The 27,525-nt window shown below is 41.4% G+C and overlaps 1 protein-coding gene across 7 annotated transcripts in view; it reads left to right on the top strand.

The window, feature by feature from the left end:
- LOC105255365 (SH3 and multiple ankyrin repeat domains protein 1) overlaps positions 1-25,161 on the top strand; it is a 115,019-nt gene extending 89,858 nt beyond the window's left edge. For 3 of the 7 annotated variants that reach the window (XM_025410776.1, XM_025410773.1, XM_025410768.1), the window contains 14 exons: positions 8,616-8,741; positions 12,106-12,286; positions 12,632-12,951; positions 13,343-13,607; positions 16,597-17,320; positions 17,605-17,837; positions 18,619-18,795; positions 19,050-19,260; positions 19,333-19,534; positions 19,812-20,121; positions 20,212-20,405; positions 20,583-20,750; positions 21,838-22,141; positions 22,283-25,161. In XM_025410776.1, coding sequence (XP_025266561.1) covers positions 8,616-8,741; positions 12,106-12,286; positions 12,632-12,951; positions 13,343-13,607; positions 16,597-17,320; positions 17,605-17,837; positions 18,619-18,795; positions 19,050-19,260; positions 19,333-19,534; positions 19,812-20,121; positions 20,212-20,405; positions 20,583-20,750; positions 21,838-22,141; positions 22,283-23,520 — 4,653 coding nt within the window. In that variant the 3' untranslated portion in view covers positions 23,521-25,161. The remainder of the gene's footprint in view (positions 1-8,615; positions 8,742-12,105; positions 12,287-12,631; positions 12,952-13,342; positions 13,608-16,596; positions 17,321-17,604; positions 17,838-18,618; positions 18,796-19,049; positions 19,261-19,332; positions 19,535-19,811; positions 20,122-20,211; positions 20,406-20,582; positions 20,751-21,837; positions 22,142-22,282) is intronic. The other 4 variants (XM_025410789.1, XM_025410784.1, XM_025410767.1 and 1 more) reach the window with 3 other exon arrangements.
- Positions 25,162-27,525: the final 2,364 nt, after the last annotated feature.

The raw sequence follows: 27,525 nt of genomic DNA, 5'->3' as shown, positions 1-27,525 counted from the left end.
CTCGGAAAGTTAGTTTGCCGAAAGCTAATTTACCGTTTGTAAACTTGATCCATTGTAATATTTTAATTAAACAAAGATTAATTACATGTTAAAGAATCCATCGTTCATATTACATTTTGTTAATCTCTTGTTTGGCAAAGGATAATCTACACAAGTTTTGGACGATGATAATTAATTAACAATAAAGATTTTCTTTTAATTAAATTTTTAACATCGAGCTAATCGATATAAACATCTTTTACAATTATATCATTTTATAAATTATATATAATATTGTATTATTTTCTCGTTGCACTTTTATTTTGATTATGTGAATTAACTTATACTGATATCCAATTGTATCGTATTTTATTTGCTATCTCTCTCGTGTAAGGATGACGCATCACGCAATTCCGATATTTCTGCGAGGTGAAATATTGATTTTAGTCTATTTTTATATTGTGTGAGATTAAATTGACTGCAAACGCGTATAGAACAACAAGCTTGTGAGAGCATAATTATCATGTGAAATCGAAAAGACGCTTTGTCAAATTGAATACATCAATATTATTTTTCCCTATAAATACTTATTGCTATGGAGTAGATTAATGATTAATTTGCATTGTACTCGAGACGAATTTAAAAAACTCGCATATTTACATTTTAATATTTCAATTATTCTCACAATGAAAGAAAAGAGATTAAATAACGAATAGTATCTCTCTTTTTACCTGCAATTCAAGAAAGATTAAAATCAGTATCAATAATTTTTATATACATCCTTTATTTGACATCACAGTTTTCAGATCACGATGACACACTTTGAAATTCTTTGAAATTCAATTACTTCGAAACCATGATTCGCGCACATAAATATGTTGCGTGATCGAAGGCTCCGTTGCAAGATTGATCCGTTGCGTCTCATCAGACTTGTATCGAGACAAATACTTGGTCGCTATAAATAGTCGATACAAATGCGATTCTCCGGATGCCGCAGCGACATCGGATTGTACTACAGAAATAAATCTTCTGTCGTCAGACCTCGTTCCTCAGCACTCTCCCCTCGTCCTCTCCTCTTCGTTCTAAGTCGCGACAAGAGAGTCATTACTCGTCATAAACTTGCCATAATTAATTACAGCGATCGATACGTTGCGCTTGTATGTTTTCCGTACCGTTATCTCGTATCGTTCCGTTGAAAAAAAAATAATCAAAGGAATTCCAAGGCGGATGACTTTGCGTTAACAAATTGCTTCTTCGATAAGAACGTACGTCGCGCGGTTTTCATCTTTATTGTACACGAAATGGTATATTATACAGAAGAAGAATATTAAATTTTTTAATCATCTTCATACTTTATCGCATTCTTATTCTAATTGAAAATTTTACTTCCCATCGATAAAGATCATTTTTTAGTTGTCTATGTAATAATCTTGCTTTAATCAGGTTTGGAGAATTTATATTTCATATAAGTCTACATGCGACATATGACTTTATTTGCATTTTCATCTTTGAAAGGTTGCGCGAGATAAATTCGCGATACGATTTTTGTGGAACAATATAGGTGAACCTGTCGTGTTCCACTACGAGTAACGAACTTTCCGTTAATTGGCAAAAATTCTCTGCCAAACGTTTCGCGCCGGCTGCCAATATCCGCCAATTTACGAGTCGCCCGGACTCTGACTTTGCGCATTCAGAGGCGACCAGGAGCGTGAAGAGCGCGACTCTCGCGCGCAGTTTGCCGGTGTAATTTCCAGTTCGATTAGCCGACACCTCCGTCGCGTACCGTGTAACGCGCGCGCGTTTCCAAGTTGTAGGAATTGCCGCTAACGACGTAGTTAACGGTTGATTAAAATCGGGATCCATCCATTTCCGCGGAGGCGACGGGAGAATTTCGGTCCCTTTACCAGCCGGGAGCACGGAAACGCACCCGCGGCACGAAACGAGTCCGATAATCGCTCTATAATTCAATCTGAATCGCGCCGAATCGAGTAGCTACACGGTGCTACAAAAAAGGTTATCGTACATGGCAATTTGTCGGGATCTTTATTTCTCTTTTGCCCCGTTCCTACAAAAGGTCCAATTAAGATTAAGAAACAGGAATCTTTTCTTCTTCGTTCGCGTGTACGAATGTCTGAAATTTCACTCGCGAATATTCGTCATTTACGAAGCGGTAATTATGTTTTTTTTGTTTTCTCTTGATGAAAATATGAATCGGTGAAAATGTCACTGATTAAAGCGGTGAGAAGATTTCGCAGAAAATCAGGGAGTATTTTAGTAAACATTTACACTTTATTCTTCACTAATTACTCTTCTGTCTTTTACCTCACTAATTTAGTAACAATATTTCACTAAAAATTATTAATAATTATACATATTTGCAGGATGCTTTCAGATATTTTTCCATTTATTTTAGATTGCTATTTTTTTAGAAGAAATACACACACATTTAGAATGAAACATATATAACTAGTATTCAAAATTTAGAATCATACATATATATTATGCTTATTTACTCTTAAAATATGATAATAAATCCAAAAAATATGTCGCTAAATTTCATATATAATATCCATTTTAAAATATCACTGATTGAAATAGCCACAATCACTGACTGATATTTTTTTTTTTCATCCTTTCAATAAAATTTCAATCGTAATATATTGATTCCATCCCAGAGAGTGTCTTCATTTTAATGCAGAAAAGGACAGTTATATTTGCGAGAAAGGAGAATGGGTACTTTCGCATATTTTATTCATGCACCGCTTGAATAATCATTTCGCGATTAATTTGTCCCGCTGTTACGCAACGCGATAACGTTATGACTTGCTGAAAGTGTAATTTGCTTAATAAAACACGCCTCATAGTCGGTGCTAGTGATCGAAATATCGTCGTCGCCACGTGGAGCCTCATCGGAATTGATTGCCAATTACCGGTGGAACGACGTTGACTCGATTCTGCGATCTAGAAAATTGAGTTACTTGACGAAATTTGATTCGACGATGAATATGGCGGCGGTCTCGAGACGAAAATGCGATGTTGCGTTAATCAAGCCGGATAGATATATTTTTCCCGTTCTCCTCTTTACGCCGCTGATACACGAGAAGTCGAACGCGTTATCTTAAACGGATTAAAAAGTCATTCTCGGAACGACGAAGTTGCCGTCGTAACTCGAAGCTAACGAATGCTAATTATCGAGCGTAATTTGATGAATTAATGAATACGATATCTATAAAGTACATTACATCGAAAGGATTTTCCTTAGAGTTTCTACTCGAACCAGCGAAAGTTTGTGGCTGGTTGACTGCGTCTCAAAGTGCTTATATAGCACCATTAATGACACATGTATATCATAATTAATATATATATAATAGTCACGATATACCAATATTATTTTTATTACCATTAATTGTATAAATAATTTGATTTTTTACATTTATTCAACTCTTGCTATTCTTAAATTATATGATTGACGTAATTATATTTATTGGTTTAAAATGTTTATTCATTAATAAATACTAAAGTATTATTTTTCTATTTTAATTATAAATTAAAAAATTAAAGAGATCTAAATTGCAAGAAACGCATTGTGAATTGCATATCATTTGACAAAAAGCATAATGTGATTATTTTATTAAAGATTTCAGCGCTAGGATTAATTTCCCGTTCAAATAATAAAGGAATGATTTTTATATAGTTAAGAAAAATTAAAGCACTCTTTTTTTTTATGTCGTGATTCACTGAAAGAACGGGGCTAATCCCCGTTAAGCGCCTATAATAGCAGTCGATGATGAAACCGGAACCAGTTTTAATAACCAGTTTGACGTGAAAGAAAAAGCAACGAACTTAAGAATCAATAAAGGACCTAAAGGATCTTTCTTGTCGGCACTTGGATCTTCCCGGAAGAATAGATCTTCCTTTTCCGCCTCTTCCGTTCACTTTCGCAGTCGAACGAGTTGCTCGTTTCTTCGTCTTCTTCATTTTCCGGTAATAAATCGAATCGATGTATCGAAAGCTCTTTATATATCATCATACTTCTTACTGGTTTCTCTCGATTGAACAATGAAATATTTCATTTATTCGACTTTTCAAGTCAAAGTTTCAAGTTTATTAGATATGTATTTTGAAAATTATGCGTATATGGGAAAATAAACTTTTTTGCAATTCTGTTAATATTTTTGAACGGTGCTTTTCGTCATTATATAACGAATTAGCACACAAAGTTATGCACATTATTCAGTTTTCGACTAGGAACACTTAAAGAACACTCTATAAAATTCCTTTATGAAATGAATCATAAAAGTGTGTGTATGTTAATGCGTTTTCAAGGTAGAAACGATCAACCAAGATATTCAATTAAGAGCCCAGATAATGCGTTACATCGCTAATCGTTAAGAAATCCCTCGTTATATTTCCTCGAAGGAGAACAGGGAAAGGGGATGACGGTAAATCATTTATCTTATCGAGATTAGTCATTAACCTTTGTTCAATCATCAAGTCCATGTGACTTATGCGTTCGGTATCGCGGTATCTTGATGGCGCCGATGATAATGGTGTAAGTCAGCTTGATGGATGCGGGGGGGGGGAGGGGGGGAGAAACGCTTGAATAAACTTAGATAAATATTTGCGCTTCGCAAAAGTCCTTGTATTGTCGTACATCGTAAAGTTATTTTGCCATTAAACGATAATCTTATCGCGCATTGTTAGTTTGATCGGCGATCTTAATAATCAACGGTTATATCAAGTTTTCCCTTTAGATCCGAGATAATTTATATCGATATATTATGTCCAAAACTATGGCTATATATTTTAAAATAAGTCAATCGATTCCAATGACACGATCCATGAGATTATCGCCAATTTAGAAATATCCGATCGATCATACGTCGATCTTTCTGAATCGAAACGTGGCGGTTCGGAGTTCGAAGGTTTACTCGAGTCTTTAGGAGGAGCAAGGTTTACTCCAAGTACTTTTGTGGCGCATATAAACGACATAAGCCAACAGACGCGAGTCCAAAGAACCGCCGTTAAACTTTCGATGGCTGCTTTTTTCGATGCACCTCGGTAATTTGATTTCGTATTCCGCTACGGCGATCCTGCCTTTTCCCCTTTCTCTTTGTCTCTTCGGAGCGTAGATCGAAATTTTATGGGTCGTATTCTTCTCGTTTAACGCCGATGCTATGTCCGGTACGACGTCTGATTCCATCTCGCCTTTGTGCCGGTCATCCACCCTCTCCTGTCCACTGTCCCTCTGTCTATCTTTGCCTCCGTCTTTCGCCGCCTACTGCTTTTTTGCGCCATACGTGCGCGATCGTAAGTCGTCGTGTTGTCGTCGCGTCGTACAAACCAGAGATTAGTGGAAAGCGTGGTAAGGTCTCTGCTAAATGGACCAATTTATTAGACATTTTTATCGCCTAAATTACAATTTAATTTGATAAGAAATAGAGAAAATAAGGACGAAGAAAGAAAGAGAAGTTGGCTAACTAAATTTTCAGACCGAACGCCTTTTAATTTTGTTCTCGGGGAAACATAAGATACTTTTCTCTTAAACAGGATGTATCATCGAACTCAATCATCCGATTTTATCTTACTTTCCCGCGACTACTTTCGTGATTAGAGTTTCCGCAAACACGTTTGATTAAGAATGTCACGAGAGGGGCAAAATTCGCGGGGAATCGACGACGAGACAATGACGATCGGCCGCACGATGATGCTGCGCGGCGCCGAGCGAGGACGAAAACTCGTTTCGTGCTTCGTTGCGAAGGTTAAAACCGTAACGCTCCTATCCGCCTTGCTCGTATGCGAGCGCGGGCGCTGGCTGGACCGAGCTTAAACATCGACGTGGCCGGTCCCCCCTCGCCAGACCGCAATTACATCCCATAAAGCACGATTGAGACACGGTTCGGCCATTATTCTCCCATATACAGGGCCGTACAAAAGGTTCCCGCCGTTTAACGCGGCGACCCTCTCCTCGGTCGCAGCATGAAAAACGGAAAAATGCGCCCGTGCTTTTATCGAATGCATTTTCGCGGACGCTCGATAAGTTTTCTAGATTTGTAACAGCTACGTGAAACAGTTATATCTCTGAGGTCGAGGAATCTGGAGAAAGAGCTTATGTGTCTCTTGTTAGAAATTTATGGTGAAAAAAGTGTCGGAAAAATCTGCTCGAAGGAAATGCAGGAGAAATTGCGGGGGAATTTATTCGACGGAATGAGAATCGAGTCCTCGAGACTTACGCCCTTCGAAGGAACCGAAGGATTCTTTATGATTCGCGAAAAAGGTTACGAGCGAGGCAAGTTGATAATGGTAATCAATTCTACTCGATTCTACTTTAATCGTCGATCATTGACTTTTTCTACGCTCTCGGTCCCTATACGACCTTGCCTCTCGCCCGTTCCCCTGGTAATCGAAGAAACTCGAAGCACGTTTCGCTATGGTGCGATTATGCCGCCTCTTGGGACTTTATGAAGCAATTACCGCGGCACTAATTAGAGTAGGAGCGCCGGTTTGGCAGGACTGCTTCATTTTTGTCCGGGATGACGTGAGTGACGGGGACGAGCGAGATCAGAGAATGAACATCTTTCAGTAAATTTTCTTTCGATTTTACCGCGCGAAATTATGGTTTCATCTTACTCAATTTATGTCGATTAGAGAAGTTATGGTTAGAGGATTATACTCGTGATCTCGATAAATCAAAGGGGAAGGCGCGATCCTCGGTTTCTACAAAAATCAAGCGTTTCTTTTGATTTAATTTATTTGCCTCGTGCTATTCTTTCATGTGCGAATACACGTCGTGTTTCGTAATCATTGTGAAAAATAGGATATTTCTTTTTGAAGAAAGCAATTTTATTCCAACGCAGATGAAAATAGAAGAAACTAATTTATCCTATAAAAGCGAGTAGATGGACGCTCGTTAAAATAGATGAACTTCGCTGACGCAAGGTCTCTTCATTTCCATCTCTTTATTCATATGCGTTGCAAATCTCAATTTTAACGACACGCGACGAAGCTTTGCATAACGAAGAAAACCACTAGCGAGCGTGTCACGGACATGTCATTGAATCGGCTTAGCGAACGAGGAGCGAAATGAGGACGTTATATCACTCGTAAATACGAGCCTTGAGAAAAGCGCGCCGAATGCGGTCAGACGAAACCTTTAAAAGCGACGGAAGTACAGCCGCCTTTTATAATCTGTTCTAGTATGCTCTAGAAATCCCGTTGCGCCGCTTATCCTAGACACAAACATACATCATCCATTTAAAATTTCAAACAAGCGTGCGTATATCTTTACGATAAATGCGTATAAATCATAGATTAAATTTTTATACATCTTTCGCTAATATAGTTTTTCATTCGTAAAAACTTTTAGATCGATGTTTTTTGTGACGTAAGGAAAAAACGTTGAGGCACATCTGCCGCTAAACGTTCACGTCCGTTTTCGACGACATGTCAGCTGTTTTCTTTTTTTTTTCGCGGCTTTCCCATGGTCGACCGCATCTTTCCGCCCATCGATATAAGACGAGATACGGAGACCCACAATTTTTTTCTTCTTTTTCCTGTACGAAGCCTTTAATTTGGCACGTGTTGCACTCTTGGCTATTGTTGCCATGATTGTCGGGTTGGCGCGGCTGTCTTCTTTCGCATCGTCGCCGATCTTTCGCATGGCATAAGCGGAGTATATGGTGATAATGCGCGGTTCTCGAGTGTACTTGGCACGCGTTGTTGCTCCTCGCCGTCGCTCTTTTTGCCTATCTCGAGTCGTTACCCGCTAAATATTATAATACCGCGAGAGAGAGAGTGCTCTCCGCCGGTGCCGTCGATCGTCGCGAATATTGTTAACGCAATCGGGAATTGATTTTCCTCGGTCCTCGTTTGGTATTCATAGGCAAAGTGTAGTTCGTTGTATTATTCGTACTGCCTATGAATACCAAAGACATTGACCTAACAACAGCAATTTGTAGAAAAGATCCAAAATAATTCGCAGTCTTCAGATTCCTATTAAAAGATCTCAATGTTTTTAGAGAAAATATTGTTTTAGAGTAGGTACATATTAAATATATATAATTTTATATATACATAAAATTAATATGTGTGTATATATATATATATATATATCTAAAATTATTTTTTATGATCTTGTATGATTATTTAAAAAAATGTATATATATGTAATTATTTTATATAATCATTAAAAAAAGAAAAAATTATGCACTACAGGATTAAATAGAATGGTAAGTTTAATATTATTAATTCTCGCAAAATCCAAATAAATTTCAAGTTCATTAATAGCGTCTTTATCTTAATGTACGTTTCGTGAAGCAAAGATTAACGACGTTAATTAAATTAACATTTTGCGTCATGTGCATATTATAAGTGCGCGACGTGTAATATAAGTATTATGCAATTGTGTCGAGTCTCTCCAATTATCAAATATGAGCATGAGCATAATTGGAAAAAGAATGGCTTTTCCTTGCGAATCGACTTAGAAATCCTAGGCTTGAAGCTTACTCCGGAACGATCCCCGATATAGCGTGCGTTATGTTGCATGTATCGTACGGAAAAGTGGGGGTGGCGGGTCGCTTTGATCCTTTTTCGCGCGATTCACCCTTGCTTTAATATTAAAATTTCATGCCTTGCAGGAGCTGAAGGAGAGCTTCAATTACGGCCTCTTCTGTCCGCCGGTGAATGGAAAAGCCGGGAAATTCCTGGACGAGGAACGCCGCCTCGGCGATTATCCATTCAATGGACCTGTCGGGTACTTGGAGGTAAGGAAAAGACGCTCTCTCCTCTCATTTTCCTTATTTCTGTAAAGTCCTTTCATCCTCACAATCATTTTCACATTTCGATCATGCTAATTTCGTTCGTATTATATATTATAACAATACAGGGATGTGTTTATTCCATTCGCACGGCTATGTCGGTTTTAACGCATGGCAAAGGCTTCCCGTTTTAGTAGCGGAAGGGTTAAGTAGCTTCCTCGCGTGTACATTAAAGCTGTCAGCAGACCCACTTTACGCCTGATAGGATTTAGTTACGTCATACGTTTCTGAGTTATTCAATTATATTTCTCAATTGAATAGAGAAGATGTTACATTGTATAGAAGATTCTATTTGTCATTTAATTATCAAAAATATGACAAATAATATTTTGGAAAGAATATGAAAACAATACTTTTACAGTATTTTCTTACTTATTTCTTTTTTTAAGAAGCAGAGACACTTTCATAAATGATACTGGCAATTTCCTACGACAATATATTATTGGCTTTGACAGAATTTTATTCAATATTACGCGCGCGCGATGTTTTCAAGAAGATGTATGTAGCAGTTCTCTCTTCTTTATGCTATCTTCAATTTCGAGTCGAAACGATATACGCAACGAGAAGAGAAGGTCGCGGAAGTACGTATTACGTAATTAATCATCGCGATGATCCTCGCTATCCTTGCTGCACATAAATCACTCCGTGGTGTAGCGAATCGCGCATCTCGGGCCGCGCGATGACTGTTAAAACGGGGATTCGCGAAAAACAAATAATTCGGTCCCGGGTTAACGAGATCTGGATCCTGTCCCCTGGTTTTCTTGCGTAACCAGTGATAGTTCTCATCGCCCATCCACCTCGTCGCCTCGTTTCTTCATCTTCCTTCTTCTTTTATTCTTCCTCTTCTTCTTCCTCGGCCGGTCTCCCGATCCCGGTTGGTTCCACCCTGCCAGCTGCACGTCTCTGCTTCGTTGCGGGAGATTCACTTTCAGGGACGGCTGACTCATACACAACTTCTTTGAATCGTCTTTAAGCCGCATTCACCTCGCACGAGTTACAAATTATATGAGACTCCGTCGACGAAAAACTTGCGTTTAACAAACGCCTGTCAGCGGGATCCCTCGTCGGACAATGAGACCTCGTGGTTTTGAAAACTCTGCGGAGAGAAGTGTCACAAAAGCCTGAGCACACATAATACCCTCCTTACGAGATTCTTATTCTCTTCGCAAACATAGAGACGGGTTCTTATGGGATATCACGTTTCGCAAAGATCGCTTGTTATTAATATCGGCATTTCTGAAATGATAAGGTATGATATAATTTAATAAAATAATCAATGATAACAAACTTCTTGTAATATATAAATATTTTATAACACGACTCTCTTTTAGTATTACATGGCAACCTGATTAAATTAAGTAAGGCATTTAAAGTTGAGAATTAAATATATGTAAATGTAGAGTATAGTAGAAAAACAGGTTCTTTGAGAGATATAAGTTGAGCGAAAACTAAGATTATATTTTATTTTAGTTTTCCTTATTTAATACGCGATGGGAATAAAATTATTCGGAGGAGATTTCTTTACCGAGTAAACGAGAACGATATCCAATAAGGGGCTACTCATACATTAAGACGCGCCGGGACATTATTATCGGGGATGAATACGAAATGAACTTCGCGTCTAAATCGCCGGTATTTCGCCGGTAATATCAGGCTTCTGCCAACAAAGCTTTCTTATTACAATAATCGAATCCCCCTTCCCTGTCAATCTCAGACCCGCTTTCGTCACGAAAGCGCCGTAGTCGGACGAGGTCGGTTTCAGGGTCGCTTCGATTCAGTTTCTTTGATCACCTGACGAGCCATTCATTTTGCACGAGTTACGTATCGTCGAACAATCCGGGACAGGAGGCGAGACGTGGGCGAGACGAACCACTTTGGCGAATACGAGAATACATGAATGAAAAGTGAAAATTGACAATTGCCTGTCGGCGATGGCTGTCAGTCGCGAGAGCGCGCGGTGGAGAATAATTAATTGTCAAACACGCTCGTCGCGATCCATTCAAGATCAGCGTTATGCGTTAATCCCTTGTTTTCATCCAGCTGAAAGATAGAATTCGTTCGATACAAAAAAAAGAGAAAAGACTTGTGTTGAAGTTTCCCTGTAATTGTTTTTTTTATCTACTCCATATATATTGGCATTCCGTCGTTCCTTTTTAAAGGGTAAACAAGAATCTTTGTGATAAAATTTAATAACGCCCTCGCATTTCCCAATTTTCATTTTTCACCCGCAAAATTCGTTCGATAACCCTCTTCCTTCGTATAAGCAACACCGTTAGATCGAGTTCGCGTTTGCAACGCGATAAAGCCTAATCTGATGATGGCAGCGCGATGCACTTAAGCATCCAGCGCATTATCGTGCGCATCGGCATAGTAGTCTTTATATCGCGCTATTATTATTGTTTGTAACGCGGCCACGCGGTCATCTCGGAAAAGAAATCGCGCGATGGGTAATTCCTTCCGCGATATCTTTTTTACAGTGCAATTTTCAGCGAAAGAGAATCCGCGGTTAAATGGAAGCTGAAAATTTAGCCTTCAACTTGTATATAAATTAAATTAAATATTAAATTAAAATTTTCATGGATATTTCACAGAGGAGAGAAAATCTCGGGAAATTAAACGTCAGAAACGCGAATAAATAAAGAGAGAATCGTGCTTCATTATTAGTTTCCGGATATAGCTTTTGTCTAATAAAAATTTTATTACAATCTGTGAAAGATGTATAATATAAGAAAGATGAGGGGAGATGAGAGGATGGCTTTAGATTGAATTTTCGATGGAAGAAAAAGCGGAGGGTAGTCGGGTTCAATTTCCTGAAGGCGGAGCCTCTTCAGTGCTTTACGCATCTTATGTCACGTCCGGTTTATTGCGTATTCATCGATAACGGAGAAATGCGCGTGACGAACGTATTCGTGTGCAGTAGATTATAAGAAACGGCAATTATATAGCCGTCGAGGTGAGACGATCTTCGCCGATGAGATATACTTAACGATAACGATAGCCACGCTTGGCGATCTCTCGCGATGTATTTGCATAAGTACTGTACGGAGCTACTGCAAATCTATACCGCGACAAATTGCACGCGACGATCAGAGTCGGAGCTAAATATCTCTGTGGATATATCTTACTTCGCCGCATAATTTATGATTTTATTCAAGCCGCTACATCGCCGTGTAATATGGAAATAATTAGCTCGCCGAAGGATGAATTTCATGCTTTTACATGATGGAAAGCGAAGCGCCGTTCTGTAATAATAATCGTAACGATGCGTCTCGAGAGCACACAAGTGTCATTATTCTCAAATAAATTCCAGCTCAAATATAAGAGGCGGGTGTACAAGATGCTGCATTTGGATGAGAAACAGCTCAAGGCTATGCATACCAGGACGAATTTGCGGAGGTTACTGGATTATGTGCAGAGCAGTCAGGTCGAGAAGATCGCGAAGATGTGCAGCAAGGGATTGGATCCTAACTTCCACTGTCAGGAAACGGGAGGTAATTCGCGTACGCAATTGCAGCTGCATGAAAATTGCTAAAACAACCCGTATAGTCGCGCAGCGTGATTTTCATCAACTGCCCCGACTTATTCTAAAATATTTAAACAAATTAATTTATTTTAAATAATTCAATTTTTTTATTTTAAAATAAATTTATGTAATCATTTTATCGTACGGGGATAGATAACATTTTACCCGAAGTTTGGTATATTTTCAATATACAAAAATAATATAAATTACAAAAGAGCAATATTTTTTTTGTCTCTTGATGCTGAAGAAAAATATTGCGAATTTATTTCTCGCGGTTACGAAAATAAAAAAATTTTTTTAATTCTCATTTCAGAGACGCCGTTGACATTGGCAACTACCTTGAAAAAACCGTCGAAAGTTATAATTGCGTTAGTCAATGGCGGCGCTTTATTGGACTATCGAACGAAGGAGGGTCTAACGGCGATGCATCGTGCCGTCGAACGAAACAGTTTGGAGGCGGTGAAAACGCTATTGGAGTTGGGCGCCAGCCCGAACTACAAGGATACGAAGGGCCTGACGCCGCTCTACTATAGCGTTATTCACAAGACTGATCCGATGCTCTGCGAGACGTTGCTTCACGATCACGCGACAATAGGAGCGCAGGACCTCCAGGGCTGGCAGGAAGTTCATCAGGTTCTTGTTTGTTTTTGTCTGACAAATTTTCTGTGTTATAGATATAATGAAAAATTAATAAGAATATATCATGTCGCGAATATTTTTTTACAAAGCATGAATCTCTTGATAAAAAAAGTCTTGGTCTTCATTTCCTTATTTTTTAATGAAAGTTAAACAACCAGTATGTTTTTTAATTCTATTTTAAAAATATTAGAATTCATATATATTTTCTCTCTAAACTCGTTCTTCTTCTCGATAAAGCGAAATTTTGCTCGAGTGTCATTCGCAAATTCCCTCGTAAAAAAATATTCGAATCAATGTTTGGATTAATTGCGAAGAATGCAATTTGAACGATACGTTGAATGATTTCTGCGACTAATATCCGCCTACTCGCGTCGTATGCCCGCAGGCGTGTCGCAACAATCTCGTACAGCATCTGGACCACCTGCTTTTCTACGGCGCTGACATGAATGCGCGCAACGCGTCCGGTAACACGCCGTTGCACGTGTGCGCGGTGAATAACACGGACGCCTCGTGCATACGTCAGCTACTCTTCAGGGGCGCGCAGAAGGACGCGCTCAACTATGCGAACCAAACGCCGTACCAAGTCGCCGTGATCGCCGGCAACATGGAACTCGCCGAAGTCATCAAGAACTATCAACCGGAGGAAGTCGGTGAGTTATGAACGTCGCACGAAATGTCAAAAATCATAAAACTCGCGGACTTCGCGATGAGGAAGGGGGGGGAAGAGAGAGGGAGAGGAACGCGGGGGCGCGAGGATCCGGGCGCAGGAAACTCGCTTGGAGAGGCATGATGCTGCAAGAATAAACGACAGACGTTGACGATCTTCTTCCTCTCGTTTTCCTCCCCCTCGCGTCCCCCCCACCCATTTCTGCGTTCTTGCTTCTCTCTCCGGACATTGTTCCGTCGCTCTCGACGACCCTTGCTCGCGCAACGATGATAACGCGGCGCCGGTCGTTCGGTCCTTCCGGGATCACGAATGGGACGAACGGGCTCGGAAGACGGATAACCGTAATCTCATTACTCTCGTCGAGGTTTCTCCATATTCATTCGCCACACCCGCGACGGCTGATCAACGTGACTGTCCGATTCTAATCCTCTATTTGCGAACGTGTCCGCTGTTTATTAAATAAGTTAAAGATCGTTAATCAGACGGAAGGACATCGAGATTCAGCGGCAAAGGTTTCGCGATCTTTCTCGTATAATATTCCGATATAAAAATCGAGAAATCAAAGTTGAAATAACTTATCGAGAGCTTTTAATAATCGCTGCTTATCGGATTATCGGCGATATCTCGTCCTATATTCCGAGACTAATATCTAAGATATCTCGTTTGGTATTGTTTGCTAAAAAAAATCGCACGTGGTCGCGATGGTGTGTGACGTAACAAAGTTAACAGAGCTTATCTCTGATAACGAACGAGATCGTGGCTTAGAAATTACGATGTAGGCATTTTATATTGCATGATTGTAGAGCCGAGCATGGCATGAGCATGTTGCACGCTGTTCTTCTCGTATATAATATAGAAGTAGACGTTAGATAGGTAGCTCCTTTCTCGTACGTAGTTACTTATAAAGGGTTACCTCTCTGGAATTGTGTATATATAACTCAAGACGGGTTGTGAGTGTGACGTACGTATGTCAATGTACCTATCTATTTACTTGTGTCTGTACTGTGTGACGAGTAACGTAAAGGAATTTTACAATCATGTCATGGGAATTTTTGGTGGTGATGGTCGTGTATATGACGTCGAGTACATTTGTGATACCGAGGAGAAGTAAGGACACTACCTCTTGATAGATTGTGCTTTCCAGTAACTAATGGTACTGTATCTTTGATTCACTGTCGAATGGATCAGTGCTGCCAGATTCGCGTTACAAGATGTCATCGAGCCTCGATTTCTCGAATAAATAAATTTCAGACTTAAAAATTCATTGTCATAAAAATAAAATTTCAATTTCAATAAATTAAAAGTCACATATGGACTTGCCTCTGATTTTTATATCTTCGTTTTATTTATAATTGCGCGTAAAAAGTAAGTTGACTTTTGACAGAAGAGAGTTCTTGCTTATTAATAAATGAAACCTATCTTCACGCGACATTGATATTTATTCTCTGGCAGTATTGAATTTGTGCAAGAATGTCTTGACTAGTAAAATGTTTGGTAGTTCGAGATACGTTGTGAATCCACGTGACCTCACGGGGATCGTCGGAGTCTGTGGAGGCTGAGGGAGAATCCGAAGAAACACATGTTCCGACGATCTAGTGACGGCGACGTCGATCGTTTGTGCACATGACGTATTCCGACGAGACTTACCCGTATAATCTCGAGCACATTGTATCGCACAAAACGGATACAACGGAACGAGGATGAAGTCGTTATCCTTGCGTGTGTGGCTTTCTACCGCTTTTCCGTCTGTACAGAATGTCCCGGAATTGGCGAAACTGCACACGCAGCGCGTTATTTCCGGTGAAAAATTTCATTTCACGTTCCCTTAACAAACTTCGAAATTTCAGATATACACGTGACATTTCTGACAATTGAGTCGCGAAAATTAAAATCGCGTTCGAACAAAATTGTCACCTCGAATTAAACTTTGAATTCAACAATAATGTTTATCGGTATTTATTTTCAACCAAATCTCACAAAACGGATAACGCCGTACATCCGCTTTCCGTCGATTCTGAGACGACCTGTACACGCCGGCACGATAAAACGACGAGAGCAATACCTGGTTGTTCGGGGTTACCCGGGGAGAGAGAGCCAATAATCATCATCGTGAAGTAACATTGTGCGCGCGCGCGTGCCTGCGTGCGTGCGTGCGTGCGTGCTTGTGTGCAACACAGCGACCGCTTGTAAATCCGCTTTGCAAAAATCCCGCACGACGATCTTTCGTGACACCGGAAGATCGATCGTGGAGAACGGAGCTCCGAGAGAGAGCCCGAACGTAAAACTCTTCGCTTCGGCAAACATAACGTACACGATGTGTAACCACGCGACTAACACACCCGCGCGTTCGATAGAAGGCGGATAATAATGACGATCGATAATAAACGGTTGTCGTGATACTTAACACGCGCAACGCCAATTAAGTGATTTGTTCGATATCCGTTTCAGTCACGAAAACATTGTTCCACTACGCGACACTTACATGTGTAATCATTTTTAACCCTAGACAGTACAAGCGGTATCCGATGTGACCTTCTTCTGCAAAATTATTATTAGATTTCAGAACAAGAATTTAATAAATTATACTTAAAATCTTTTCTTTTTTACTGAAATGAAAAAAAAATTTGATTAAATTATTATTACATTTGAAATATAAATTTTATTTTAAATCATTTTAATATATCTTTAAAATTTTTTTTCAAAGTGAATTATATGCACGCTGTTTAGGGTTCGGCATAAATTGCGATCACACTATTGCATTTCGATTTTTTAACGAGCAAGCTCGACACAATTTTACGTTTCATCTTTGAAGAGTCGCGTCGACGTCTGAGAAGACAACGAATAGTCTCTTTCTCTCTTTCTCTCTCTTTATTTCTTTCTCTTTCTTTCTCTGTCTCTCTCTCTCTCTTTCTCTCTTGTAAGGCTAAGTAATCCTTTCTTTACTTAACCTTGCAACCCTTGCGATTTTCCAGTACCGTTTAAAGGGCCGCCACGTTACAACCCGAAGCGGCGCTCGGTGGCCTTCGGTGGCACTTCCACAATGATGACGACCAGCTGCTCAGCGAGTAATCTGGGCACCCTCACCAGGATACCGTCCACCGAACAACACGCGGCGGCGTCGTCTAGCGCCGGTGGTGGTACCGCTGGTGGTACTCTCACCAGAACCATCTCTGTGGAACAGTACTCGAGTATAACGCGAGTACCGTCCGCCGAGCAATACGCTACCGCCGCGAGCCTGAATCGAGTACCGTCCACGGAGCAACCGTACTCTCCGCCTCCACCGTCATCCGGCACGCTTGTCCGGGTCGCGTCCGAGGAAAAATACGCGTCGCCGTCCGGCGTCGTGTTGAGCAGAGCCTCGTCTAGCGAACGATACGACGCCACTCTGATCAGAATACCATCCTCCGAGCAGTACCCGACTGTTAGTACGCTGACCAGAGTACCGTCCACGGAGCAATACCCGACCGCCGCGGCGGGCATGAGCAGAGTACCGTCCACGGAACAGTATCCCTCCACCGGTGGAATCGCGATCGTTGGTCAATCGACCGAATCGGTCCATCACGGAAGCCTCGGCAGAGTACCGTCCGTAGAGTCGAGCAGAAACGACTTACCGAACCGAATACCGTCCGAACAGAACAGCCACCGACTAACGTCGGAGTACCAGAGTCCAAATCCCTTGAGAGATCCTAACGCGAGGTAAGCATTAGATGAAGAATCGCGCGTGCGTCGCCGATCACTGGATCACTGTGGCAAAATAAAATAAAATGAAACGACGCCTCGAGTTATGTCATCACGAGCGATGACAATCGACGCGGTACGTTCGCGATTGCCGATGCTTCACTCTGATCAGAATCTGACCATCGCATTTGTTGGATAACTAAAAGAAAATACACGTGCCACCGTGTGTCTTGGTTAGCGTTTTGATCAGCGCGAAGCACCGATCGCCGATGTACCCTAAAAGTTGTACGCACCGTTTCAAGATTGCCGAGTGGCGCGGAGAATTATACAAACTTGAGAATGGAGGGTCTGACGAGGCTGCAAGAGCACCGGCTCGAACTGCAGCACCGCCTCGATATGCACAGAACGCAGATGGAGATGCCGCCGTCACCGTCGCCCAGCAGCAGGAGCTTAGCGCCTTTCAGCTCGGCCAGTTCGAGCTTGTCCGAAGGCAGCAATCAACCGTCCGGCGAGGATTCGGCCAGCATCGTCACAGGTACACTAATTCTTTTCTCTTTCTATCCCCTTCAATTTCCCTTACTGTTCGATGATAAGGAAAGTCTGTTCCTTGATGATTCACAAGCTGCAGAAATCAACTCAAATATGCGTAGATACTCTGGATACTCTCTGAGAGGTAATCGAATCAACTACCCTCAAAGGTATGAGGAAGCGGACCTCTGAGCGAAAGTTTGTCGCGTGTGAAGCAATTAAACAATTATTAAATGCAACATCATCATGTGTATATGTAGTACCATCACCACCAAAAACCGACGGCGCGCAAAGGTGGTCGAACGACACGATGAGAGTTAGTCGGACGTTGGCTTTGATGGTTCGTGCATGCTTCCGTTTTGATGTCCCCGAGGATATTAGAGATCCCGAATTTAGTGGCTCCTCTTCGCGTGCGAGCTGAGTGAAGTCTTTCTCGCTCGAGAAGAGGGACACGCTGCGCTTAACATTCATTAGAGGCCGTCACTCTTACGGTGTGACAAATACAATGCGGCTGGCAATGTTTAGAACTCTTATTGCCGTCGTAGAGCATATTTTAGGCGAGTCAAATTGAATTAATTTTTATTTTTTTTTCCTTTTTTTTTTTGAGGCCAAGAGTGCGCTAAAGTTTTTATTTAGCGTTATGAGGTAGCTATATTCTTCCTCTCTTTCTTTCTCTGTCTTTTCTAAGAGATTTCGATCTCTTGCATGACATTTTATTGCTCGGTAAGGCGATGCGGATCCATGAGGCATCATCATGTTGAGTATATCCGACCGTTGTCGATTTTTAGACAAGAGCCTCGGTGACACAGCATCCGACGTAATCAGCGACAGTTCCGGGGTAGGAACCTCGCAGTCCGACACGACCAATTCATTATCCATTCCCGGTACGACGGTTGTCTGCGTGGAGAGCTACAACAGCGGGATCACCGGCCATCTGACTATCAATCAAGGAGACATCCTTGAAGGTACACCAGGAAATCCAACAAATGTATTCCTCTCTCTTCTTCTTTCTCGTCTAACTTCGTTGACTTTGATTTGACAGCGACGAGCGATGTTTTGTGATTTTCCATGTGTTTTCCGTAATTATCCTCGTGTTCTGTGACCGATGTGTTGGAATGACAACCATCTCACTCTATCTCTCTCGATTTCTGTTTTGTAGGTAACGCCCAGAAATATTATTCTGATAGCAAGCGTGTTTTTGTTTCTTTATTTTTAACAGTCACCGGTGCTACCGATTGCGGCCTCCTAGAAGGGGTCCTACGTGGACAAGGTACTGGTCTATTCCCCGCGCATTGCGTTCAGGAAGTCAGGCTGCGTCACACAAACATACCTCTAGGCCCGCAGCCCGCTAGAGACGGACGAAATCGTGTTCTAGGTCGCAGGGAGTCGCAGCATAAATACTTTGCTACCGCGCCTAGACTAAAGAAGCCGTAAGTTCAACGTTCGATAATATTCTTATACTACGTATCCACGATATCCAATATCATTCGTTGTATTTTTAGCGTCACGTCGGAACCTCGCACTGTTGTTCTTCACCGTTCGAGAAAAGGCTTCGGGTTCGTGTTGCGCGGCGCTAAAGCCACTTCGCCGTTGATGGAGCTAACACCGTCTGCCAGGTATCCGGCGCTACAATATCTGGACGATGTCGATCAAGGAGGTGTGGCCGATCTAGCGGGTCTCCGAAAAGGAGATTTTCTTATTCAAGTAAGATTATTCGCGGATATTGATTTAATCTTAAATAAGAATTATCTAAATAAAAATTATATCTGATATATTGATTATTCAAGTAAAGAGTGATAACCAAAATTCAACCTCGATAAATCATTGAGAAAAAAATTAAAAAATATATTTATATGATGTTATCTTTACACTTATTTTAACTCTTTTTAATTTTGTAGATCTAATAAGCTTCATAATTTTATATAATAACATTTTATTGTTTAAGATAATTCGCGAAATAATTCTTTCATGAATATTTCAGATTAATGGCGAGGACGTGACGACGGCCTCCCATGAACACGTAGTCGACTTGATCAGAAAATCGGGAGAGTTGGTGCGAATGACAGTGGTTTCGCCGGTGATTAGTCTTCCGAATTCTCAATCTGCGGCCGCGTTGCCAACTAGTCAACCTATCCAGAGACAGTATGCGACTTTACCGCGTAAAGGTAACAACAATGTAGTGATCGGTGGTACTCTCGGTAGATCTCCGGCTCCCGCACCACCACGAAGAGATCCGAAGACGACACTGAGTGTAGGTCGGGCGAGGGCGCGATCGATGGTCGCGGGATTAGGTAATAAATTAAACTCCGTTTTCTTGTGTACGCGCGCGAGATTACGGTGAGAATGAATATCCCCACCATGCATTCGTGTTTCTCTTGCAGAAGGAGGTGGCGAAAGGGACGATCGCGATGAAATTGCATCGACTGGTGCAAAGTCGAGCAGCGCGGAATCGATTCATATGCCGCAGCAGCCCTCAACTGGATCGAATACTGGCCAAAATACTCCGGTGCAACCGAGAACGGCCAGCATTCGATCGCGTCCAACGTCCAGCAGGATTACCGCTGCGGAACTCGAAGTAACTATCTCTCGCCCCTCCTGGGCCGTATGCGCGTTGCAACGTCCCTCTATCTCTCTCTCTCTCTTGCTCGATCACACTGAATCTATCCGTGCGCTCGTTGTCTCCGAATTGAATGGCATTTTGTGCACGAGACGAAACCGAGGCTTTAGCTTCGTCCTTTAATTTCTCTTCCAGGAACTATTTCAGCGGCAGCAGGGTAGCGCCAGTGGTCAGTACAGTTCGTCCATGATGAGCTCGTCTCACTTTCAGACTACTGGTCAGTCAACCAAGTCACATCCGTCGTCGCCCGCCAAGACCGGCAGGGTGTACGCGAGCGTAGCGGAAATGAAGCGCAAGGGCAAAGTAAGGATGACTCGCCACACTCTCAAAGTTACAAAGAGCGCTCGCGTTTCTCTTTTTAACATTTTTCTTATATGTTGATAATAAGCCCCCTTGATGAGAGCTGCCCTAGTGGATGTTCTTAATGGACGTTAACATGTTTGTTCATCTCATCCAGTAGTTTGATTGAATTCTCCGACGTCCCTTTAGACAACTACTTTTTGATGATTCCCTAATCTTTAAATAGATAATTTCTCTTTTCTCTACTCATTTTTCTCGTATAATATCTCCATGTCGAATAGTAATTTATTAAGGACCCTTAAAAAAATGTCTACCAGTGTTTGAAAGAGTCGTCCGGCGTTCGGTGAATCCTCTTCTCTTCTCTCTGGGCAATGGTAATGGTGGTTCTTTTCTTTTGCATGTATGTTATAGTTTGCGCGCAAGCCGGTGCGAGTGCACAGCAAGGGACGGTCCTGGTGTGGGCGAGACGACGAGGACCACTACTTATATTACTGATCCAAAATACTTTGTTTCTAGCTCGTCCGTGGCTTGCATGATTTCAGGTGACTAAGCCATTTGCTAAATGAAAAAGAAATCTGACGTCCGCGAGGGCGTTAGGTGCCACCTACGTGCTTCGTGTTCACGCCTCAAGTATGAATAACCAGTTGCGCATTTGCATTTTAATCAAGTTTTGCGATTTCCTTCAGTTCCTTATGTCGCTCTTCGGGATTGGTTCTATAAGCATGGAAGACTGACGATACGTCATTATCTTACTACGTGTTCTTCGCAGCATACGACAGTATTAACACTTAGATAACTTTTCGCAAGCAAGCAATGGTAATGGTAGTAGTGGGTTAGTGTTAGTTACGGTAGTTTGGAGTTCACGCTTAGCAGGAGTATGCTTCATTCTCATATCACATTTCTCCAATATTCCTTTCTGTGCCTTTCTGTATTATACTCTATCCTTTGTCCTTTCATTGATCCAGTTGTAAATTGCAATTCCTTAAACGAAAAAAAAATTACGCTCCGAATTTTTTCGAATTATCAAGGCGATGACGCTGATCATTCGCGAGTCGCAGTCTATACGAACCACTTATCCTTCCATTTACAGTCGCAATCAAAAGTGCGCTTCTTTGGCGGCTTGGGCGGAGGTTCCGATCTCCACAGAGACTTCCATAGCACGCCGGATCTCAACGTGCAGGTGCAGTCTTCGTCCCTTCTGGCGCCCAAGTGTCACAGAAGCCAGGAAGATGTGAATGCCTTGAGCGGTAGAAACGGACTTCCACCGCCGAATCATCCGCCACCACCTCCGCCGGTCGGACAAGTCGTCAAAGTGAATGTTGGCGCCAACGTGCCAGATGTCGTTACTCCAGCCTCGGTTTACGACAACATGGCGCACATCCAGCAAGTCAAAGGTAAAAAACAAGGTACAACGTATCTTACTTATAGCGTCACTTTCTTATGTTAAAGTGATTAATCGTAACAAATTAACTTAATATATTTGTATAATAATCCTTATTGCATCAAGACGAATATTGATATATTTATTTTCACAGAACTCGCGGCGGCCACGGTCGAAGGTGGTTACGGAGTGATGTCGAGCTTCCGACCCTCTAATAGTGCAAAATTGTACGCCTCGCCGGAAGATATGAAGACTGTCGGTTATCGTTCGCGTAGTCTACCAGCTAATCGCCCGCATCTTAGGAAATCTCACAGTCTACGCAATCCGCCGAACAGCTCAATGTTCAAGTCAACTGGTAGTCAGCAAGCACTGAATAACAATGTTGGTAACATGAACAGCAATGGGAATGGTAACAATCAGTATGCACAACCGTTGAAGACTACCAGGAGTCACAGCACGGCCGGTATCCGCGAGCGGAAGAAGAAAACTGTTATCTTGAATGCTAGCTCATCCGTCACGAATCTCTCATCGATTGCGTCCGGCACGAACGGAACGACCGTGCCGCCTAACTCGGCGCCACCAATTCCCGAACCAGATTATAGCCTGTCAGAGTCGGAAAATGATGAAGGCGAGGACGACGAGACGGATGAGGATGGTGAGTCGGAGATTGCGAAGGAACTCGAGAAAGCGGCGGCGCGGGAAAAGCTGGAGGCGACGCGAGAAACATCCGGTAATTCCAACACGTCCGGCTCAAGCTCGTCGGGCAGCGGCTCGTTGCCACATTCGTTCAGCGTCGAGGAGATCCAGAAGGTGCGCACGCAGCTCAAGTCATCCAAAAGCCACCCGAATGACTTTCTTCTACAGACGCAGCAGTCGCTCGTCGAGGACGGCGACAACAGCTCGAGCGGCGTTAGTTCGGATCAGGACGTGCCAGTGGGTCCGCCGATGGGCTTCGACGATACCGCCGTGAGGAATCTGGCCAATCAGGAGAACAATCAGCACTTGGGAGGCGCGGCTCTACTAACCGGTATCAATCCGATTGACAAGGAGAGCAATCAGACCAAACGACCGGGCTATGGCGGCAGCGGTTTATTGACCAGGCACGCGGTCAGTCTAGCACAGTTGCCACCGCCGATTGAGGCAGACGCCGAGGAGCAGAACAACGATTTATTTGTACCGCCGCCGCCGGAATTCAACGCTGGTCCATCTGCCGGCGGCCAGGATCAGGAGGTGATGGTATTTGCACCGCCGCCGCAATTCTGCGATAACAAGCAACATCAACAGCAGCAACAGCAGCAGACCGCTTCGCAGAACCGGGTTAAGATAATCGGCGCGATTCCCAAGGTTGGCGGAAATCAGGTGAAGGCGTCAGGCGGAAGGGCATTGCCGTAAGAGAAGAATCCGCCATAGATTATAGCACGGATGTCTTCGCGTATGTCTTTGCTGCGAGAATAGAAGAGAGTTTGCAACGTAATCGGTAGATCGCGATTTCAAAGTCAATATATTTAGAGGTTTTTCTGCCTTTTTGGTAGTGTAATCGCCGCGCGACGAGCATATTAAATTTGAACTATATCGCTGAAAAGCGATGGATAGTCCATGCGGGCGTGCTGTCATATATAAAGCGTGGTCGGTTTGGACGACTTTTTGCTAAGAGTAAATTCGTATTCTAATCGAGCGTTTAGAAGTCGTAGGATATAAACGCGAGGAGATAATCGCGAGCGCGTTTTTACCAAGTAAGTTTACGAGTGTGAGCATACGTCCGATTGCACTGCAATGAAGGATTGGTTTGTCGCATACGATCGATCATAATCGTTTAATTGTCCTGTTTGTGGGCAAAGATCCAACAGATCCGGAATCCGATTCGCTATATCATAGAAAAAAAGAAAGAAATACCTAAGGGCAGGAAAGAGCGAAAATCCGCACATTGAAGAAAAGAAAAGAAAAGGACGACCAAGTCAGAAAAAAAGGAAATGCGTGTACGCGTGCATGAATCGTGACGCGTGAATGTGCGATGCATATCGATTTGTTTTTCATGTTTCTATCGAACTACGAGGTATGTTTTAATACTTTTACACATGACACTCTTTGTCTCTCCGAACGCGGATAACAAGGAATATAGATCGAGACAAGTTTTTTGCAAATCGCTCTTGAACCAATTTTAAGCAAAAGTATATCGCGACAGTCTCGCTCACTCTCGATCCACCAGCGAAAACTGATATGGTCGGCCCATGATGGATCGATATAACGATAATGCGTACACTCACATAATTGATTAGTTGTTAATATCGAACACGCGCGGGTTTTTTTTTAGTTTCGACTAGCATTTTCTCTCATGTCTAAGACACTGCTCAAATGCCTAATCACAAACTCAACTCGCGAAGTCATTAGAGATTCTGACTAGTTTGTAATTGCAAATATTGTTATTATTATTAATATTAGTATTATTATATTATTATATTAATATTATTATATATTAGCATCGTTATATTGTAATCATACGGCGACTATGGCGTTTCACTAACGAGCCCTTCTCTCGATAAAACGTAGTCGCATCATGCGCAGAAATGCGCAGCACTATACTTCGTTATACTATCGCACCATCTCACTATTCCAACCTGTGTAAAGTAAAACCCCATACTCCTTCCATTCGTGTCAGAAACTTCCCTTGAGCCAGGAGACTTTAAATCCTTTTTTTTTGCATCTGTGCGTTTTTTCTCGAACTAGTTCGAGGATCGAGATTGTGGGCGGAAAACTGGCGGAATTTTATTCGACGACTCGAATTAAATTCTCGAATTCTCGTGCAAGTTCGTGAATCGAAATCTTCCGTTTGCGAATTAATCCGACCTCTTGATGTACATACGCGTTACGACTCGCAACGCTATTCGCAGATGCAACTGCGACTCGTCGCGAGTTTGTAGGGTCTTGCGGCTCTTGGGGTGACAGTGCTACATATTGTATATATATATTATATATTGAGTAATGCGCGTTGTGTATCCTCGAGTATCTCTATAATTACAAGCGATCTTCACATTACGTTTCATCGCATTTTCGCTATGTTAGATCTATAAGCGATCGAATACCTTCCTTTTCCCTTTTCTCCCGGATCATTTCTATGCGCCTTTGCGAAACTTGAGAAAAAGAGAGAAAAGAAAACTCGCACTTCATGCGAGCGCACGTGAGTCGCCGCGTGGTTTTTGGAAAAAGCCGAATCGTATGGTTTCAAACGATGTTCCTCCGATAATATTTTATTTCGTCGTCGTCTTTTGATACAAACGCCAACAAAACTCGACACAGCGTAAGAGTATTGAGTATATACTCTTGGATATTCCTTGAATATTTGGTGATTTCAATATAATGATCTGAATATTTATTAACGCCCTATGCATGAAGATGTTTCAAATGAAAATTATATGAAAATGATTTATGTAAAAAATGCAAAAGAGAGATGATATCGAAACAAAATTAAAAAATAGGGAAGTTATAAATGTATCTAGCGTATCCAGTTTATTCATCTCGCACATTTATTTTTCAGAAATTCGGTTTTTTAATAAATGATAGTAATCCGTGACTATGATTTATTAAAATTGTATTTTTTAATAAATCGTTAAAAAAATATTTAAATTAATAACTTTTCCATAAACTACTTATCCAAGAATAAATAATGTAATATCCGATAATGAAAAAAAAAAACTTGAAATATCGTAAGATATTCAATGAATATCCATTGTATATACATCTGGATATATGCTATTGCGAGATTATCAACACTCGCAGATTGGTGCGAACAGTACACGTGTATCACGACGCACTCGGCACGAAGAAGATCAACGGAGAGGATTGATCGAGAGGCGAGGCTTTACTTTTCTTTGCCGTGCACCGGATGCGCGCGCGATGCACGGTTCACGGCCGAGATATTATTATATAATTACGACATTCCTGCCAAAAGTAATATATATAGAGAGTAGTCTTCTATATTATATATATATAAATATATAATATATCAAAATTTACGAAGAAACAGAAGAGTTAATATTGCGTACGTCTCTCTTGCGTGAGAGGACACTTTGTAATCTATAGTTCCAATTCTCCACCCCTTTTCCCTCCTTTCTTTCTCCGGCGTACCCTCGTTTTTTTCTCCGCGTCATACGATCGATCGTCGTGTCGAAATAAATTGCATTTTTGCGATGTCATCCTGACGAAGAGTCATTCTGGAAATTGTTGCATGACGTACCCAACGTTTGTTAAAATCTGTCAGTAAAGTATTTATATATGTATAGTATATGTATATATATATATATATATATATATATATATATATATATATATATATATATATATAGACTTTTTGTTTTTCGCATGAACGGGAATTAATCGGTCACGGAAAATTCAAGAGAAGAAAGAAAAACATGCGGCTTTGAAATTTCATGATTTCTAATAAGTCCACCGAATTAATCAATTTCTTCGAAAATCTGCGTGCTGAGATAATTCCCGTTCACGAATTAATTTTCATCCCTCGGGGGAAGCGTGGCGCGTATACAGAGTGTACCGAAAGAGACGTATATCTCTTCTCCCTCCATTTTCCAAGGTCTCTATTCGCGATTTTCTCTCGGTTATGATTTTATTCGAATTATTCATCTGTTGTAAATTTTCATGTTGGATGTTTAGTATCGTAGAATAATGACCGATCGAGTGCGAACGAGAAATTTACGTCGTCTTTACATCTCGATTCACTTGAAAACATTTTGAATATTCGTTTGGCTCGATGATGAAATTTTCCGTTGGAATTGGTTTTCGATGAGAAAGAATCGAGTGCGCCAATTTGACGGGTAGAAATAAAGGACTTGTTATGCGTTCTTCGAGACACCCTGTATATATCGCGCCACGATGAGAGTGCTAAGAAGAGCCATCGAGAACCGTGATTCGATGATCGTATATCGCGATCGACTGAACTTTTCGGAACCTCTCTTCATTATTTCCGAGCACTATCCTGATTATCTTGATTCTTCATTCATCCACCTCTCCCTGCCTTCCTCATCTCTCCCCTCGTCATTCTTCATATTTAGTTATCACTATCATTAATCTTATTATCAGGCAATTATACTATTAGTATTTTGTATTATAAGTATTGTATTGTAAATTGCAAAAGTACGTGCAATGTTCCGACGATGAATAATAATCGATCATGTTCAATTAATGCGGCTGAAATTTAATCTTTCTCTTTACCTTCGCTCCTTTGCGTTAGAAAATAATGTATATAATTTCATACATATATATATTTATCCTTACTTTTTTTTCTTCTTTTTTTACAAAAATGTTGAATACTTATTACAAATGAGATCCAATCCATTTTTCTACCTCAATCGCCAAAAGTCTTAAAACTTATAATGTTAACGCCGC

Source organism: Camponotus floridanus, unplaced genomic scaffold, assembly GCF_003227725.1.
Source record: "Camponotus floridanus strain SB8 unplaced genomic scaffold, Cflo_v7.5 scaffold103, whole genome shotgun sequence".
NCBI classification, from domain to species: domain Eukaryota; kingdom Metazoa; phylum Arthropoda; class Insecta; order Hymenoptera; family Formicidae; genus Camponotus; species Camponotus floridanus.
This window is presented reverse-complemented; position numbering and strand designations above follow the sequence as displayed.